This window comes from Neofelis nebulosa, chromosome 10, assembly GCF_028018385.1.
Source record: "Neofelis nebulosa isolate mNeoNeb1 chromosome 10, mNeoNeb1.pri, whole genome shotgun sequence".
Lineage (NCBI taxonomy): Eukaryota > Metazoa > Chordata > Mammalia > Carnivora > Felidae > Neofelis > Neofelis nebulosa.
In genome coordinates this window covers 43,341,877-43,360,208 of record NC_080791.1, presented here as the reverse complement: position 1 = coordinate 43,360,208, position 18,332 = coordinate 43,341,877, and the positions used below count along the sequence as shown (strand labels likewise).

General features: G+C 38.3%; 1 protein-coding gene and 1 non-coding gene across 2 annotated transcripts in view; both read left to right on the top strand.

Annotated features, from left to right (window-relative positions):
* The first annotated feature begins 8,068 nt into the window (after positions 1-8,068).
* LOC131489019 (U6 spliceosomal RNA) lies at positions 8,069-8,175 on the top strand. The gene has a single exon (XR_009250380.1). It is a non-coding gene; the product is annotated as a U6 spliceosomal RNA (small nuclear RNA).
* Positions 8,176-10,906: 2,731 nt separating this feature from the next.
* LOC131486553 (uncharacterized) overlaps positions 10,907-18,332 on the top strand; it is a 47,396-nt gene continuing 39,970 nt past the window's right edge. The window contains exons 1-6 of the mRNA XM_058686475.1: positions 10,907-11,049; positions 13,460-13,882; positions 14,448-14,543; positions 15,700-15,930; positions 16,708-16,730; positions 17,928-18,025. Of these exons, the coding sequence (XP_058542458.1) occupies positions 13,460-13,882; positions 14,448-14,543; positions 15,700-15,930; positions 16,708-16,730; positions 17,928-18,025 (871 nt within the window). The 5' untranslated portion in view covers positions 10,907-11,049. The remainder of the gene's footprint in view (positions 11,050-13,459; positions 13,883-14,447; positions 14,544-15,699; positions 15,931-16,707; positions 16,731-17,927; positions 18,026-18,332) is intronic.

Sequence of the window (18,332 nt, the reverse complement as noted above, 5' to 3'; positions counted from 1 at the left end):
CATGTTTAATATTGTCATTGGAATGGTATTTCTTGCTTAATAATTTTTTTAATTAATTTATTTTTGAGAGAGAGAGAGGGACACAGGGCATGAACAGCAGAGAGGCAGAGAGAGAGGAGACACAGAAGTCAAAGCAGGCTCCAGGCTCTGAGCTGTCAGCACAGAGCCCCGATGCAGGGCTTGAACCCACAAACAGTATGAGATCATGACCTGAGCCAAAGTCAGACACTCAACTGACTGGGTGCTCCGAGTATCTCTTAATATGGTAATAAGCATCACTTTTTTTTGTTCTCTCTTCAGCATGATGATACAGTTGAATTAGAAGATACCTACTCTAATTTCCAACACTAAAATTCTGAATTATTGTTTATTCTTTTATATGCATCTTATAATTTGCTTATTGTTTATTTCTACCTACTATAGTTATAAGATGTGTTTCACCAAATTGCAGTTATATATTTCTTGTTGAGTGTGATTTAAAAATGAGGTGAGGGGCGCCTGGGTGACTCAGTTGGTTAAGCATCTGACCCTTGATCTCAGCTCAGGTCTTTCTTTCTTTCTTTCTTTCTTTCTTTCTTTCTTTCTTTCTTCTTTCATATTTATTTATTTTTGAGAGAAAGAGAGAGAGAATGAGCAGGGGAGGGGCAGAGAGGGGAGACACAGAATCCGAAGCAGGCTCCAGGCTCTGAGCTGTCAACACAGAGCCCGATGCAGGGCTCGAACCCATGAAATGTGAGATCATGACCTGAGCCGAAGTCGGATGCTTAACTGACTGAGCCACCCAGGCACCCCTCAGCTCAGGTCTTGATCTCACAGTCGTGAATTCACGCTGGGTGTCGAGCCTGCTTAAGAAAAGTGTTTTTTAAAATAATAATAATAATAATAATAATAAAAAATAAATAAATATGAGGTGAATTAACTAACTTCGTGAAAAGAAAATACACCAAATAAGTTTTACATTGATCTGGATTTTAATAACAAGAAAGTAAAATCATTTACTAAATTATACTGGCATGAAAGGATAAAGATGCTATTTATATTTTGGATAGCAACTTCATGATTATACTAAGGCCAAATTTCACTGGTTTATAAAATTGGAAAGACAATGCATGAACTTTAAAGATGAACTGTGTTCTTATGTACTTCCTCAGTGAAGACCTTTCTTTCTCATTAATCTCCTGGGACAATCTCAGAACCATAATGGATTCCACAGTGCTGAAGGCAGTGCTGCTACCGGCTGTCTGCTGTGCAGTTAGAGGAGAAAGGTGTATGTGTAAGGAGGCATAGAGCGGTTTCACAGCGCAAAAGTCAAGTACCAAATTGGAATCATATATATAGAAAAGTAAGTCAGTATGTCTACTAACGTTACTTTTTTAGTCTCAGGGATAGTACTGTATATCTCCATCTTACTGTCATGGGTTATATTGATCTAAGGGTTAATGCCTTATACAATCGTCTGATAGGGAAGTTTATAAAACGTACACACTTTGGAAAACCGGAAAGGTTATTAAAAAGTCTAAAAGACATGGAATGCCATCTCTGATTATTAGGGCCTATTACCGTGATTTCTCACATTTCAATTCCTACACGATCCACTACATTTACTTGAGTAAATCAAAGCCTTCTGGGCATTTCAATAAATAATTTGGGGCTAACCGGGCGCTTGGGTGGCTCAGTTGTTTAACCTTCTGACTTCGGCTTAGGTCATGATCTCGCAGTTCACTAGCTCGAGCCCCATGTCAGTCTCTGTGCTGACAGCTCCGAGCCTGGAGCCTCCTTCGGATTCTGTGTCTCCCTCTCTCTCTGCCCCTCCCCCCACTCATGCTCTGTCTCTCTCTCCCTCTCTAAAAAATAAATAAACATTAAAAAAAATAATTTGGGGCTATTAATAAATTCAATGCCAAGTAGTAAAATTTTCAAGTAATTTAAATTTCATTTGTATTCAATCTGAAAAATGTATTTTAATCAAATAATTTAAATTCAGTTCAATTTATATTCAATCCAAAATATACTTGAATGCTAAAATAAATTGAGATGAAGGAAGCAGTGAAATATGGAGAATACAACCATAAAATCAGAATAAAAGGGTGTGATTTAATATCTAGATGGATTGGGACCTACTAAACCTAAAAATTGGGGGAAAAATCTCAAAGTAAATGATGTAAACCACATGTAAACAGCATCCTGGGAAAAATATTTGCAATGAATATAACAAAGTGTTACCATAACTAGCTTAAAGGCTCTTTTAAATCAATAATTTCAGTATTAATAATTAATCTCCACTTTTTTCCCTGAGGATGTATGTATGTATGTATGTGTGTGTGTGTTTACATTAAGAGGAAAAGGAAATAAAAGAATAAGGATAAGAACATAAATCCAAGGCATGAAGTAGTGGGAATATGCATACCTAAACAGCAGAAGTCTTAACCTCTACCCTTCTTAAAGGTCAGCCACAACCTTAAGATAAACATAAATCTATTGCTCAGGAGAAGGAAACAGAGAGGTCAATAAAATGGCAAGTTTACATGGAGTCAAGAGGATTACTGAACAAGAATAAATTAGGAGAACATGAGGAGGAGGTCACATAAAAAGTTAATCTGTATAATACATTGGCCAAAGTTGAAAGGACCCCTATTCTAGCAGATAAACCTCTCAACAGATGCATTTCATCAAAAATTCTTTGAGTCTTTGGGCATCTGGGTGGATCAGTCAGTTAAGCGTCTGACTTTGGCTCAGGTCATAATCTCATGGTTTGTGAGTTTAAGCCCACAGCTGACAGCTGTGACAGCTTAGAACCTGAAGAACAGCTCAGACAGCTTAGAACAGCTCTGACAACTCAGAACCAGAAGCCTGCTTTTGATTCTGTCTCCCTCTCTCTGCCCCTCCCTCACTTGTGGGCGTGTGCTCTCCCTCTCTCTTTCTCTCTCTCTCAAAAATAAATAAATAAACTTAAAAAAAATGCTTTGAGTCTTTCTTGTTTTCATAGTAATAGTTGTAAATAATGTTTCACAACAGTTCATTAACCCCTTACAAACTTATGATCTATAAATTTGTTTTGCTCAGTGATTTGGGAATTTGTCTAAAGCACTACAACTAATTTGTACATCAGAATACTGATCCAGTGATCTGCAGCCTTTTTTACGATTCTATACCTATAACTCAGTCCCCATAGGTGGTTCTGCTGTTGAGGAGCAAAGTTACCTTCAAAGTTATTCAGACTGTTTTTTGGTTTGTGAACATATTTTTAACTTTAAAAAAGCTCACAAACAGCAAAAAAGTAATTCTTTATAATAAAACATATATATACCAAATGTGTATAAAGCTTTCTAATCTAAAGGACATATTTTTGACGGAACTCACGGCTTTTTATTTGTATCAGAGAATATTTATTTTTAATTGCCTTTTAGGAAAAACATCCAACAAATTTAAAAAAAAAAAAAAAAAAAGGATTCAGGGAGCCTGGTTCGCTCAGTTAAGCATTCACTTTGGCTCATGGTTCCTGAACTCCCCCATTGGGCTTTCTGCTGTCAGCACAGAGCCCATTTCAGATCCTATCTCCCTCTCTTCCCCCTACCCCTGCTTCATGCTCTCTCTCTCTCAAAAATGAATAAACATTAAAAAAAAAAAAAAAAAAGATGATCAGCATAGAGGATTCTGCTGGACCACAGAGGATGTTTAGGGCAGTGAGGCTACTCTGTATGAAACCATAATGATGAATACATTTTATTATAAATGGTCCAAATCCATAGGATGTACAGTACCAAGAGTGAATTCCTGGGTAAACTATGGACTCTGGGTGACAAAGATATGTCATTGTAGGTTCATCAATTGTAACAAATGCACTGCTCTGGTGAGGGATGTTGATAATGAGGGAGGTTATGCATGTATAGGGGCAGGGAGTATATGGAAAATCTCTGCACCTTCCCCTCAATTTTGCTGTGAACCTTAATTTGCTCTAAAGAGTAAAGTTTATTTAAAAAAAATATTCATGCAAGAATCCTATTGTAGTTAATAGATTTTAGGTTTAGAATGGTCACTGAAAAGCATATGTGAAGTCTGAAAAGCACATGTGAAGTCACCTTATGTGGGCTTGAAAATATAAAATCAAATAACGACATCAGACAAACTGATCTAATTATCTACCACCAGCTGGTATTTGTTGATGTTTCCCTAATAGATTAGGTGATTATGTAAATCCAGGCAGAAGGACTTGAACTTGTGTTTACAGTTACAATAACCTAATCTTCTATTAAGAGTGTAACACAACATCTTAAGTGTCTAGTCTTTGAAAATTCCACAAAAAATCTGAACAATTAAATTCAGACTGCCACTTTATCCAGAAAATAAAACCCTCACTAATGCTCATTAGGATGCCAAATTACAGTTACCAGTGAGTTCTGTCTTATAAAGCAACCAGCCTGGCTAATCGACTTTTCCTCTAAAATTACCATCATGAGAACATTTATAATGCTTATCTTATGTTCTTGTTAAATGGAGCACCTGGGTGGCTCAGTCAGTTAGGCATCTGACTCTTGGTTTTGGCTCAGGTCATGACCCCATAGTTATGAGATCAAACCTGGAGTAGGGCTCTGTGCTGATAGCATGGATCCTGCTTGGTATTCTCTCTCTCCCTCTCTCTGTCTGCCCCTCCCTCACTCACATGCACTCTCTCTCTCTCAAAATATATAAATAAATATTTTTAAAAATCAAGAATAAGGAGGCGAACATATAAATTCCTTAGATGTAAATAAGACAATAAGAGGATTTTATGAACAATATTATGCCTATGCACTTGACAATTCAGATGATATTAACAAACGCCATGAAAAATATATCTTATAGAAGCTAGCAAAAGAAGAAATAAAAAATCTGAGTGGTATGATTTACATTAAAGATATTAAACTTATCGTTTAAAAAAAAACTTCTCACAAAGAAAACTCCAGTGATCTCTTTCAGTGAAATCTTTCAAACATTTAAGAAAGAAATAACACAAACTTCAGCAAAGTATTCTGGAGAAGTAAAGAAAACTAATACTTCCCAACCCATAACTTTGATATCTAATCCTGCCAAGAGTATTACAAGAAGTGAAAATTATAGCACAGACTCTAATATATATATTAGAGTATATATATATGTATATATACATACATATATATACATACATATATATATATACGTATATATATGTATATATATATATGTATATATATATATATATATATATATAAAATCATTCTTATAGATGCAGGAAAAAAGCATTTGATATAAGTCAAAGCCTATTCACAATTTTTCAGTAATTATTAACAAAAAGTGAAATTTCATAGTGAAATTTAATAGATTTTCTAGAGAAATTTATGACAAATAATATATTTAATGAGGAATTTGAACGTTTTCCACGTAAGAATAGGAATGAAATAAGAATGTCTGCTATTTCCACTTCCCAACGCTATTTAGATGACTTATTCAAAGCAATTAGACAAGAAAAAGAAATCACACTCCTTCAAGCAGTGAGCCTGACTTTATTTAAGATTTGGTAACCCAGGAAGCTGCAGTGCACTTATTTTATTTTATTTTTTCTCATTTTATTTTTTAGAGAGAGAGGGATAGAGTATGAGTGGGGGAGGGAGACACAGAATCCGAAGCAGGCTCCAGGTTCAGAGCTATCAGCACAGAGCCTGACGTGGGGCTCGAACCCATGAACTACGAGACCACAACCTGAGCCCAAGTAGGACGCTTAACCCGCTGAGCCACCCAAGAGCCCCTGAGGCCCACTTCTAATGGCTCTTGTAGCTGCTGCATTTGGGTTCTTGCTATGCAGCATTATGGATAATGCCAGTCTGATTGATAACCTGGCTTTATGGTCTGAGTTTGTCCTAAATTTTTCTGGCCAAAAGTTGTTCATATTCGTTGGAGAGCAGATGATCAGGCTAATTTGGGCTGTTTTTCCTATTGAAGTGTTTACATATATTTCTAATTGCCCAAGTAGTACTGACAGCAGTTTTATAAGCTTTTGACCACCTTCTGGTAAAAAGACTCACCAACTATTCCCTCCAACCACACTGATGTCAACCTGCAATTCATTAGTGTTTGCTAGGAGCAGAGTTGAATGGCATCACCCGTGATTTTGAGGTGCAAAAATTTGGTGGAAGCCAGACATTGGTTGTATTATAATCCATGGTGTCGTCCAGATGGGTGTGTTGCTGCCTGGGTCCCGGCTTCTCACAGTATCTGCCCCATGTGAGGTGAATGAAATGAGAGTCCTTTTTAACCTTGTCAGTGCAAACTATCCTTCATGGGAATCTCTAAGCATAATAAATTATCCAATGCACTTTTGAAATTATTTTTTGATCCACTTTTTATTTCCAAAAAGGCCTGATATCTGTGATATTAGCATTTCCTTAGCCTAACAGAAGATACAATTTTTCAACTATACACTCTCAGATTTATGTTCATATTAGGTTTCTATCAAGCTAAGCCCATAAACCTTGGTGAATCCACATCTGTCAAATGTTCGATTTCTTCTAGTTTTTGGCAGGCTCATTGTTGGCTGCAGTAAGGAACTTAAGCCTTTTTAATCAATGTTTTTGTTTTGCAGGGGGCTCTTCCCACAGAAAGTTGAGGGGGAAAGGATGTCAGGAGTCAGTCAACTGCTCTTTGTTTTCTTCTCCAGTTGTACACAGCATATTTCTCTTTCTTTTTTTTTATTAAATTTTTTAATGTCTATTTATTTTTGAGAGAGAGGGAGACAGAGTGTGAGTGGGGGAGGGGCAGAGAGAGAGGGAGACACAGAATCTGAAGCAGGCTCTAGGTTCTGAGCTGTCATCTCAGAGCCTGATGTGGGGCTTGAGCTAGTGAACCATGAGATCATGATCTGAACCGAAGTCAGAAGCTTAACCGACTGAGCCATCCAGGAGCCCCAGATTTCTCTTTCTTATTTGAGACGTTATGGATTTCTTATTTCTCTATATATGCATTCATCTTCCCTACTAATTTATAATCTCTGATTCTAGGAGTTTTGTCTAACTTACCTTTGAAAACTAGGTAACTTCCCCCTTTGGGGGAAGGGAATTGAGAGGTTGTTATGGTACTCAGTAAAACTTACTCAGGATTGCAACTGCTTAATTACTATATTTATTATTTGAGGTAGGGATGAGATCACAGAGTGTGGTCTACAGGACTTTTATATGCTGTGTAAAGTGATCAGAAATCCAGGAAATAATGGTGCAAACAAATGTTGGACAAATCCTTGTAAGGGAGCACACCATTTAGCAACACTATAAGGGGGTTTCCTGCACACATAACCATTTAATATTTATTGAAAGATGAGAATACTAGAAAATCCTTCTTCTCTATGCTTCTGTAGAGGGTATGCAACCTGTTAAGAAATGTTTGAGGCAATTTTCCCAAAATTAAAATTTCTGGAAAAGTCCTCATGTACATATCTATATATACCTTTATATATAGGGTATATAGTATATAGTATATATATATACTATATATAGTATATATACTATATATAGTATATATATAGTATATATATATATATATATATATATATATATAGTATTTACTATTTCCTTTCCTTAATCTCCTTAGAATACATTTGACTAGCATAATTGCTAGTCACATAATGCTTCTGAAGCTTATATTAATTTACAATCCTATGCATTCAGTAGTTACTTTACCTTTTTTTAGTATACACTAGCTTTTATGTTTGGTTTCAACTTGATAATTTTTATTTTATTTTATTTTATTTTATTTTATTTTATTATTTTATTTTATTTTAAGTTTATTTATTTATTTTGTGAGAAAGAGAGAGAGCAAGGGAGAGGCAGAGAGAGAGAGAGAACGAGAATCCCAAGTAGGCTCTGCACTGTGAGCAGATATCTAGCCCAATGTGGGGCTCGAAACTACAAACCACAATACGATGATCTGAGCCAAAATCAAGAGTTAGATGCTTAACCAATTGAGCCACCAAGGTGCCCCACAATTTGATAATGAAAAAAAATAATAATGTTTATTTATTTTTGAGAGAGAGAGGGAGACACAGAATCTGAAGCTGGCTCCAGTGCTCACTTCGACAGCACATATACTAAAATAGGAACGATACAGAGAAGATTAGCATCGCCCTTGTGCAAGGATGACACGCAAATTCGTGAAGCGTTCCATATTTTTCAGAAAGTGAATTTAGAATAATAGTCATAAAATTAATCGCTGGGCTTGAAAACAGTATAAAGGACAGCAGAGAATCTATTGCTACAGAGATGAAGGGACTAAGGAACAGCCAGGAGGAGCTAAAGCTGGCTCCAGACTCAGAGCTGTCAGCACAGAGCCCGACATGGGGCGCGAACTCACAAACTGTGAGATCATGACCTGAGCCAAAGTCAGACACTTAAGCGACTGAGCCACCCAGCTGCCCCAAATAATTTTTTTTCTTTCTTTTTAAAACTTTATTTAACATAACTATGCTTACAGAATACATTCATATTGGTTAATAGAATTCAATTTAAGTTTAACTTATCCTACACAATTTGGTCCAAAAACTTGGTACACAGTTTAAATGTTAAAAAAAAAAATTACAATCTGGTTTATTTTTCATCTATTACAAATGTATATAAAAGATACTCCCGTCAAAATTTCTAAAAGGTGATTTTTTTTTTATTTAAAAAAAAATTTTTTTTTAATGTTTATTTATTTTTGACAGAGAGAGAGAGACAGAGCATGAGCGGGGGAGGGGTAGAGAGAGAGGAGACACAGAATCAGAAGCAGGCTCCAGGCTCTGAGCTGTCAGCACAGAGCCCAACACGGGGCTCGAACTCACAGACTGAGATCATGACCTGAGCTGAAGCCGGATGCCCAACCGACTGAGCCACCCAGGCACCCCTTCTAAAAGGTGATTTTTATTTAAACTTTCACTTTCAAAAATTCCTAGAAAGGTTAGATTATTTTCATGTTTATAAAAATAAGGCCTAAACTCCCACACATTAGATAACTTAGTGAGACAACCTATAAGCAAGCATTGGTGATTTGTTAAGCTGTGATAGGCGTCAACAAAACAGAGGCAGTATGGCGCCTCTGTTAAAAATAATTTCCACAGCATGCACAGCATGATGACTATAGTTAACAATACTGTACTGCATATTTGTAAATTGGGAAGAGAGGTCTTAAAAGTTCTCATCAAGAGACAAAAATTATGTAACTATGTATTGTGATGGATGTTAACAAGACTTATCATGATCATTTTGCAATATATAAAAATACCAGATCATGTTGTAACACTTGAAACTAATATAATGTTGTATGTTAATTATACCTCGATTAAAAAACAATTTTCTGGGGACACCTGCGTGGGTCAGTCAGTTCAGTGTCTGACTCTTGATTTCGGGTTAGGTCATGATTGTGAGATTGGGCCCGTGTCAGGATCTCCACTGACAGCACAGAACCTGCTTGGGATTCTCATTCTCTCCCTCTCTTTCTGCCCCTTCCCCACTTGTACTCTCTCTCTCTCTCTCTCTCTCTCAAAATAAATAAATAAAATTTTTTAAAAGTAATTTTATTATTTTTTATATTCATTAATTCATAAATTTTAAATTTATATTTTATAAGTATTTTTATTTTATGCACGTTATTAAAGATAATTCTGCACATAATTTTTGTGTAAATAGGTATTATCACCTTATATGATAATATAAGTGTGCACACACACACACAAATACACAAAGTATTTGGTTTAAAATTATTCACCAAGATACATAAGTCCACAAAATAGATTTTATTTTTACATGAACCAGTCACTAAAAAAATAGTCATCAAATATTTAAGGTATGAAAAACACTAGCAGAGTTAATTCCACCAACTATAACATATACAATTATTTAAAACCCAATTGAAATGCCTACGTGCCCTTTTTAAATATTTTTATGAGAAAGTTGCACAGTTCAGATGCGTTGGTTTTTCCATTTAATGTTTGATTGCTTTAACATAATCATATAAACAATAGCTGGAGTTTACTTAGCAATTAGAAATTTAAAAAGTAGAGTAAGAAAACAAGTTTTAAAAATTGTGAGGTCAGAGGCGCCTGGATGGCTCAGTTCGTTAAGTCTCCAACTCTTGAAGTCAGCTCAGGTCGTGATCTTGTGGTCATGAGATGGAGCCCTATGTGGCGCTCTGTGCTGAGCATGGAGTCTGCCTGGGATTCTCTCTGTCCCTCTCTTTCTACCCCTCCCCCACTCATGCTCTTACTCTCTCTCTCTCTAAATAAATACATAAACATTAAAATTTCAATCAAAAAGAATGAAATCTTGCCATTTAAAATGACATGGATGGAGCTACAGTATATTCTGCTAAGTGAAATAAGTCAGTCAGAGAAAGACAAATAAAATACTACATGATTTCACTCATATGTGGGATTTAAGAAACAAAACAGAGGAACAAAGGGGAAGGAAAAATAAAGAGAGAAAGAGGCAGGAGTGGGAAACAAACTGTAAGAGATAGAGAACAAACTGAGCGTTGCTGGAGGGAGGTGGGTGGGGGATGGGCTAGATGGGTGATGGGTATTAAGAAGGGCATTTGTTATGATGAGCACTGGGTGTTGTATGTAAATGACGAATCACTCTGAATTCTACACCTGAAACCAATTTTACCATACATGTTAACTAAGTAGAACTTAAATAAAAACTTGAATGTCTTTTTGAACAACTTGTGCAAGTGCAACTTTCTTCCATCATACTCCAAAACAAGTCCAGATTCTGTTAGGGCATTAGTTCTCAAGGCTTGTTCTCTAGATGCTGTAAACCCTAATAAGCCATTTTTATACCTTTCTGTGTTATCTAATCAGCCACTTCCGATTCTTTCTGAAGACAATAGCCAAACTCAAGAAGTAGGCGTGACCTTAGGTGAGACTGACCATATAAAAAGCCCGTCTGTCCAGAGAGGACTTCTTTTACAGGGAAGACTGGCTGAGTTTGCAGCTTCCAGGCTTCAGGGAGCAGAGAGTTCCTACTGACCCTGATAGCAGCAGACCTTCCAGACCTTCCAGAGCTTCCAGAGGTAAGACCACTCAGTAGACCCTGGTGAGTATGGAATTTACAGTAAATATCTTCATACCTACTTTCTCCTCTACAAATACTTTCAATTTAGCTGTTGTCCTGGTTGGGTCTTGTCCAAGCAAACAAACAGCTTTCCTAGTTATTTAAAATGACATCAAGATTTAAAATATCTGTGTAACTAGAGCATTTGTAATATAATAATATTTATTATATTAAATTGATGATTTTTTACTCTTTTTTTACTTAAAAAAATTTTTTTAATGTTCATATTTGACAGAGAGAGAGAGACAGAGTCCAAGTGGGGGGACTGATGGAGAGAAGGAGACACAGAATCTGAAGCAGGCTCCAGGCTCCAAACTGTCAGCACAGAGCCCAGTGTGGGGCACGGACTCATGAACTGTCACATCATGACATGAGCCGAAGTCGGATGCTTAACTGACTGAGCTACCCAGGCGCCCCAATAATTTTTTTTTTTAAGTTTTATTTGTTTTGTTTTTTGTTTCTTTTTAGCATTTATTAATTTTTGAAAGGCAGAGAGAGACAGAGCATGAATGGGGGAGGGGTAGAGAGAGAGGGAGACACAGAATCTGAAGCAGGCTCCAGGCTCTGAGCTGTCAGCACAGAGCTTGACGCGGGGCTCAAACTCAGGACTGCAAGATCATGACCTGAGCTGAAGTCGGCTATTCAACCAACTGAGGCACCCAGGTGCCCCAGCGCCCCGATTATTTTTTATTCTATTATCTTATGTGTTACTAAGTTTTTTTTAGGTCTTAGAGATTTATGCAGTTTTTATGCAATTTCGGAACTCATAAAGCACCTGAAATGTTCAACATAACGTATATATGTAATAGTCTTTGTAGCCATCAACATGAAAGTTTAGTGTGCTGAATTGGTTAGAAACCCTTTTTTGTAAAAGTCCTACTATGCTCTCCTTCTAAAACCTTCAGTTTGCAGACTAGATTTAAAAGTCTCTTACCAATGGGTAAGGACTCCCAAGAAGTGGCATTGATCACCATGGGGAAATACCAAAAATACAGATGAACTGATCATGCTTCTCTTAACTACATCTCTGTACTTTCTAGTGCAAAAAGGAAATCCAAATACTTATTCCCTTTTTTGTTTGTTAAAAAAAAAAAAAGATTAATCATTGCTCGTTAGCACTGTGGTTTGAACGTTCACCAGTTCAAGATGTGAAGATGTTCTGATGATCTGAACTGACTCTGGGAAAAATCATTTTCCAAACTAGAAATAAAAGATAATTTTTACACTTTATTTCCTTTACAAAATTTTTTTTTAATATATATTTATTTTTGTGGGAGAGAGAAAGACAGAACATGAGTGGGGGAGGGGCAGAGGGGGAGGGAGACACAGAACCTGAAGCAGGCTCTAGGCTCTAGGCTCGGAGCTGCCAGCACAAAGCCTGATGTGAGGCTCAAACTCATAAACTGCGAGATCATGACCTGAGCCGAAGTCGGATGCTTAACCGACTGAGCCACCCAGGCGCCCTTAGACTTTATTTCCTGAAAGGAGGAGTTTTGCTATTAAAGTTAGAAGCACAAATTCAACTGCTTACAGTTGCAGGAGTCAAAGTTGAAGGCAACACTGATTAAATTAAACAAGCTTAAATTAAACCTAATCAGTTTTACTTATTTTTAGAAAAGTACACCTGTCAGTTTGGAGACAGTATACATGGAGGCTGTTAGCATAGAGATGAAGTGTCTGTGTGTATATGTGTGCCTGTGTTACAGTCATGAAGAGAAAGAGAAACACATGCAGAGAGAGAGAGTCAGGGTGGGGAGAGGGGGAGATTGAGATTCTATATAGGCTTCTGCACCAATCAGCTAAGAAATGTAACTCTGTAATTATCCTTTCACTCCCTGTCCCAGTCTTTGAGGGGCAGTAGTTTAGCTCTGATTGGGAAATTGACTATTTGACATTTATTTATTTTTGAGAGGCAGAGACAGAGTGTGAGTGGGGAAGGGGCAGAGAGAGAGGGAGGAACACAGAATCTGAAGTAGACCCAGGCTCTGAGCTGTCAGCACAGAGCCCTACACGGGGTTTGAGTTCACAGACTGTAAGATCATGACCTGAACCAAAGTCAGATGCTTGACCAACTGAGCCACCCAGGAGCCCCAAGAACACTGTCTATTTGAAACCAAAAAGATGGTGAGGACACTTTTGTCCCATTTTTTCATTTGTAGCATAGCATAAACCCAACGTATCTATATCTACCATGCCTCCCTTTGTGCTGGAGTTAAATTAATAGGTGGATTAGATAGAGCTCAAGCAGACAAGCTTTTGTCTAAAGGCTTTCCCCCGCCTCATCAGGACAGAAGAATGACTTTCTCTCTCTCTCTCTCTCTCTCTCTCTCTCTCTCTCTCTCTCTCTCTCTTTCTCTTTTTTTTTAAAGATGTACAGAAATATGGATTTGGACACCTTGCAAGCTTTGCAGAATGAACTCATCTGCTCCATTTGTATGAACTACTACATAGACCCTGTCACCATTGACTGTGGGCACAGCTTTTGCAGTCCCTGCCTGCACCTCTGCTGGGAGGAAGCCCAGACCCTGATGTCCTGCCCTGAGTGCAGGGGAATTTCAGAGAAATCAGACTTCAAAACCAATATTGCGCTCAAGAAACTGGCATCCCTTGCCAGACGGGCCAGAGTTTACCACGCCAACAGCTCCAATGAGCAGATCTGTGTAATACACAAGAAAGCAAAGGAGTTCTTCTGTGAGGCTGACAAGAGCCTTCTGTGTGGGCTCTGCTCTGAAACACCGGAGCATGTGGCTCATGGCCACAGTCCAGTCCAGTGGGCTGCTGAGGAATACAGGGTAAGTGATGGCTCTAGAGCAGTTTGGACTCATAGGCTTCTAAGTCCGAGAGAAAGATGAGGAAAATGATCATGAAGTTGATGTGAGTGGAGATAGTGAAGGTGGTGATTTTTCAATATAAATACCAAGACCAATATCCTTTCAGTGTGTTGACCAATTTTGACGCTATAATCATAGCTACGTTGAGCCTTTAGTAAGGGAAATTTCCTTAGAAACATTGTCCAAATCTGTATGTTTGATGTAATTGTGGGGTAAGTGGCTACTACCAGGAACACTGGCTTCTGATGCAAGCTTGATGCCTTCATAGTCAGGTTATGTAAAAATTTGAGTGCCAGTTTCTCAGGAAATGGATAATATTATCTATAGGCTACCCTCAAATCTCTATTACGTTTGTCACCTCTGATATCACAAATATTAGAATCAAATTAGATAATGCAGAGAAATCTGGCCACTCCATGCTAACTCAAGATTACTGGTTTCTCAGGCACTGACCTTTCCCATAGATAAGGGGATGAAATCTATAATATTATCTTCTGTGTTGCTAAAGCTCATGGTTATTTTGCAGGAGAAACTTCTGAAGAGAATGGGCTCTTTATGGAACATGACTCAAGAAATGCAAAATGATCTGAATCAAGAAGCTAACAAAATCCAGTCATTTGAGGTAAGAATGAAAATGTTCTATCTGTTTTTATGCAGATTGACATAATGATGGTTTAGATTTTGGGCTACATTTAAGTTGCCAATTAAAGGATCATTTTTTTTTTCCATGAAAAAGTAATGGTTTCAAATGATAGATCGGTAATCACAGATATGCAGGCCAATAAAAGCTAGTGCAAAGAATTCTGGTATATGGGATACCCAGGGCATGCGAGATATTCCTAGTCCAACCCTACAGGTTTAGATAAACCTCCTCAGACACCGAGTTTAAGAAAACATTGTAATAGGGGTGCCTGGTGACTCAGTTGGTTAAGCGTCCAACTCTTTTTTTCTTAATTTTTTAAAATATTTATTTATTTGAGAGAGAGAGTGAGAGAGAGACAGAGTGCTAGCTAGCAGGGGAGGGGCAAAGGGAGAGGGAGACACAGAATTCGAAGCAGGCTCCAGGCTCCGAGCTGTCAGCACAGAGTCCGACGTGGGGCTGGAACTCATGAACCATGAGATCATGACCTGATCCGAAGTTGGATGCTTAACCGAGTGAGCCACCCAGGCACCCCAAGCATCCAACTCTTGATTTTAGCTCAGGTCATAATCTCTTGGTTTGTAAGATTGAGTCCCGCATCAGGCTCTATGCTGAAAGCGCAGAGCCTGCTGGGGATTCTCTCCTTCTCTCTCTGCCCTTCCCCTGCTCCTGCGTGCTCTCTCTCTCTCTCTCAAAATAAATAAACTTACAAATAAAATAAAACATTGCAATGAATTTGGCTGTGAAGAAGAGGAGAGCCATAGGGTAGCACCGAGAGGAAAAGTAGAGAATTTAAAGATCTGTAAAGTGTGGTGTATACATAAGTATTTTTAAACATTTAGAAAAATTAGACAAAGGAACAAAAGAAAAGGAGGTTCAGGTAAGAGAGGAAATAATTGATGGAGCATCACAGCAAGAGAGCCTGGGACCTCTTAGAGAGCTTGATTTGAACAGGGAAGGCATCTAAGAACATAGACAAAGGGTGAATATAAAGAACTAGCAAATATTCCAGACGTTTGGAGATATGAGGTATGAAGTTTGTCAAGTACTTTCTCAATGACACCAAGGAAATAGGATTTGAAGGTTGAGGTTTTCTGTTGCGAGTGAGGCTAACCCTTTACACCTACCATCTCCTCAGGACTATGTGCTTTTAAGGAAGGTGATGATCAAAATGCAGTATCAGAAGATGCATCTGTTTCTCCGTGAGGAGGAGCAACTCCATCTGGAGACACTGGAGAAAGAGGCAGAGGAGATTTTGCAACAACTCCAGGAAAGTGCATTCAGAATAACCCAACAGAAAGCAAGCCTGAAAGAAATGTACAAAGAGCTGACTGAGATGTGCCACAAGCCTGACCTGGAGCTGCTCCAGGTGAGAAGGCAGGGTTCATCCTCAGAGACAGGAATCCTTTTTTGGGCAACGTTGCCATGACATTGAAATGCTAACAGCATATACCATTACTCTCAGCAAAGTCATGATGCTTATTGACTCCCATCATTCTGTTTGTCCAACCATTTATTTCTTCATATCCTGGTAATCTTTGGGAGATTTTTTCCCATTTAGGAGCTAACCTACGGCAAAATTATTGCTGTGTAATCAGAAGTACTAATCACATGGATAAATGATCCAAAATCAGAAAAACCTTATAACCAGAGGAAGGTTAGCTATGTTGGAGTAATTCTCAATTTATGTTCCCCTAATCCATTGTCACTCTCTGTTTCCCCCACTCCAGAAATAACTTGCTGAAGACACTGAGATTTTGCCCTCTGCCTAGGCAAGGGTTGTAGAATTTGGCAATCAATTTTACTGCACTCCAAAACTTTTTAAAATGTAATTTCTCTGTTTTGCTTTCATTGTTATCGCAAATGATCAGATCTCTTCTTGGGAATAAGACTGGGCTCTGAGTGACAGTGGAAACATAGATCGTGTTGCATCTCTGCACAGCCCCTTCCTGACCTCCTTTCCTTAATATACCCTGAGGAACTCTGTCATGCTTTAGTTTAGGTTCCATTAAGGTAGTCTCTGATTGTTCCTTAGAGGGGAATGAGAGAAAAAAATACATTATTTAAGCAAACAAACAAGAATACTTAGAGAAGCAAAAAAACAAAACTCTTATGATTAACATTACTTTTTTTTTTTCCCTTACAGGACTTGGGAAATGTATTGCAAAGGTGAGTTTCCACTAATGGTTACTGATTGCTGAGCAAGTCTCTTGTTCTTATTGATAAAGTGGATGGACATGTTTTGAGCTCTTAAAATCATTCTCTGTGGCTACTTTCTGTTGTTTTTTGTTGTTGTTGAAGCTTATTTAGTTATATTTGAGAGAGAGAGAGCGAGCACACAAGCAGGGGAAGGACAGAGAGAGAGGGAGGGAGAGAGAGAATCCCAAGCAGGCTCCACACTGTCAACATGGAGCCCAGTGTGGGGCTCAATCCCACAATCTGAGATTGCGACCTGTGTAGAAACCAAGAGTCAGACGCTTAACTGACTGAGCCACCCAGGTGCCCCTCTGTGGCTACTTTCTATTTCTTTTTAAAGAAGCCTAAAGACCTTCTGCTCCTTGGACTCAGTTTTCTTTTTGTGTGGATGAATTAAAATATACTTCAAACCATGCAACATTCTGGGCTCTGTTCCACTCACTGCTCCCAAATCCTCTCCCACCTCACCACAGTAAAATTTACCGAAGGAATTTTTCTAAGGTGTAACAGAAGGGGTTCCTACCCTAGAGAGTTGGAGGTGAAAAAGACAAGAAAGAGGGATATTCTCCAAGAATGGATAGGAGGGGAGTGTGATTTTGTTCCCAGCAGTAGTAATGATCTCACCTATTCCATCACAACACATCCGGTGGTAGACAGGGCCTCACAGGAAATGGCTTCCTCGTGCCCATTGAGGGGGGGCAGACCCTGGGGACCAAAGCTGCCAGGCCGAAAGTAGATTCTCTTGCTGGACAGAAAAGAACAAAACTGTCTGACTCAGTGGGCTCTCCCCTTTTAGACACTGAATATATCATTAGTGACTATGTGCAGACCGACCTCCCAAAGGCTTTGCCTGAACATTGTGCTCTCTGTAAGACCTCAGGATCTTTGCTTTGCCTGAGGTAGAATAGAGGGAGGGAATGATCCTCAGTAATTTGCAAAATGGAATAATATCTGAGAAGAATGGAGAAGTTGGAGTTTGATATAATTTAAATTTAGAAAAAAAGGTAAAGTAACGTTTCTCATATTCCCAAGAGCGTAGGATACAATGTATTCCCAACAAACCAAAATGGGAGAATTCTGATGAAAACTCTTTGATTAAACACTGCTGCTTTTGTAATCTAGTGCAACTGACCTCTGGCCCAGAAGTGTAACTGATGTCATTCTTTACAGGACTGAATTGGTGCAGGTGCAAAAGCCTCAGCCCATGATTCCAGAGCTCACCTCGCACGGCATCACAGGAATCCTAGACATACTGAACAACTTCAGAGGTAAGAATCAGCCCTTTGGCAATCAGGCCTCAATTTCTCTAGTGGTTCTTGGGGATGATTCTCCTTTCTCTTTTAATTTTGTTTTTTCTGACATGAAGGTAGTGTATGACTTTCCAAACTTATTATCTCTTTTCTCTCTAAATAGTCATGTTACAATGATAAAGACTAAATTTTCCAACTTATACTTTCCTGAAAATGCAAAGCACGATACATATTTTTTAGTTGTTTCTGACACAAACAGAGCAAGAGAAGAGTAATCAGGTTGGTCGTGTAGTTATGAAGAGCTAGAATATTTAGTTCTCAGAGT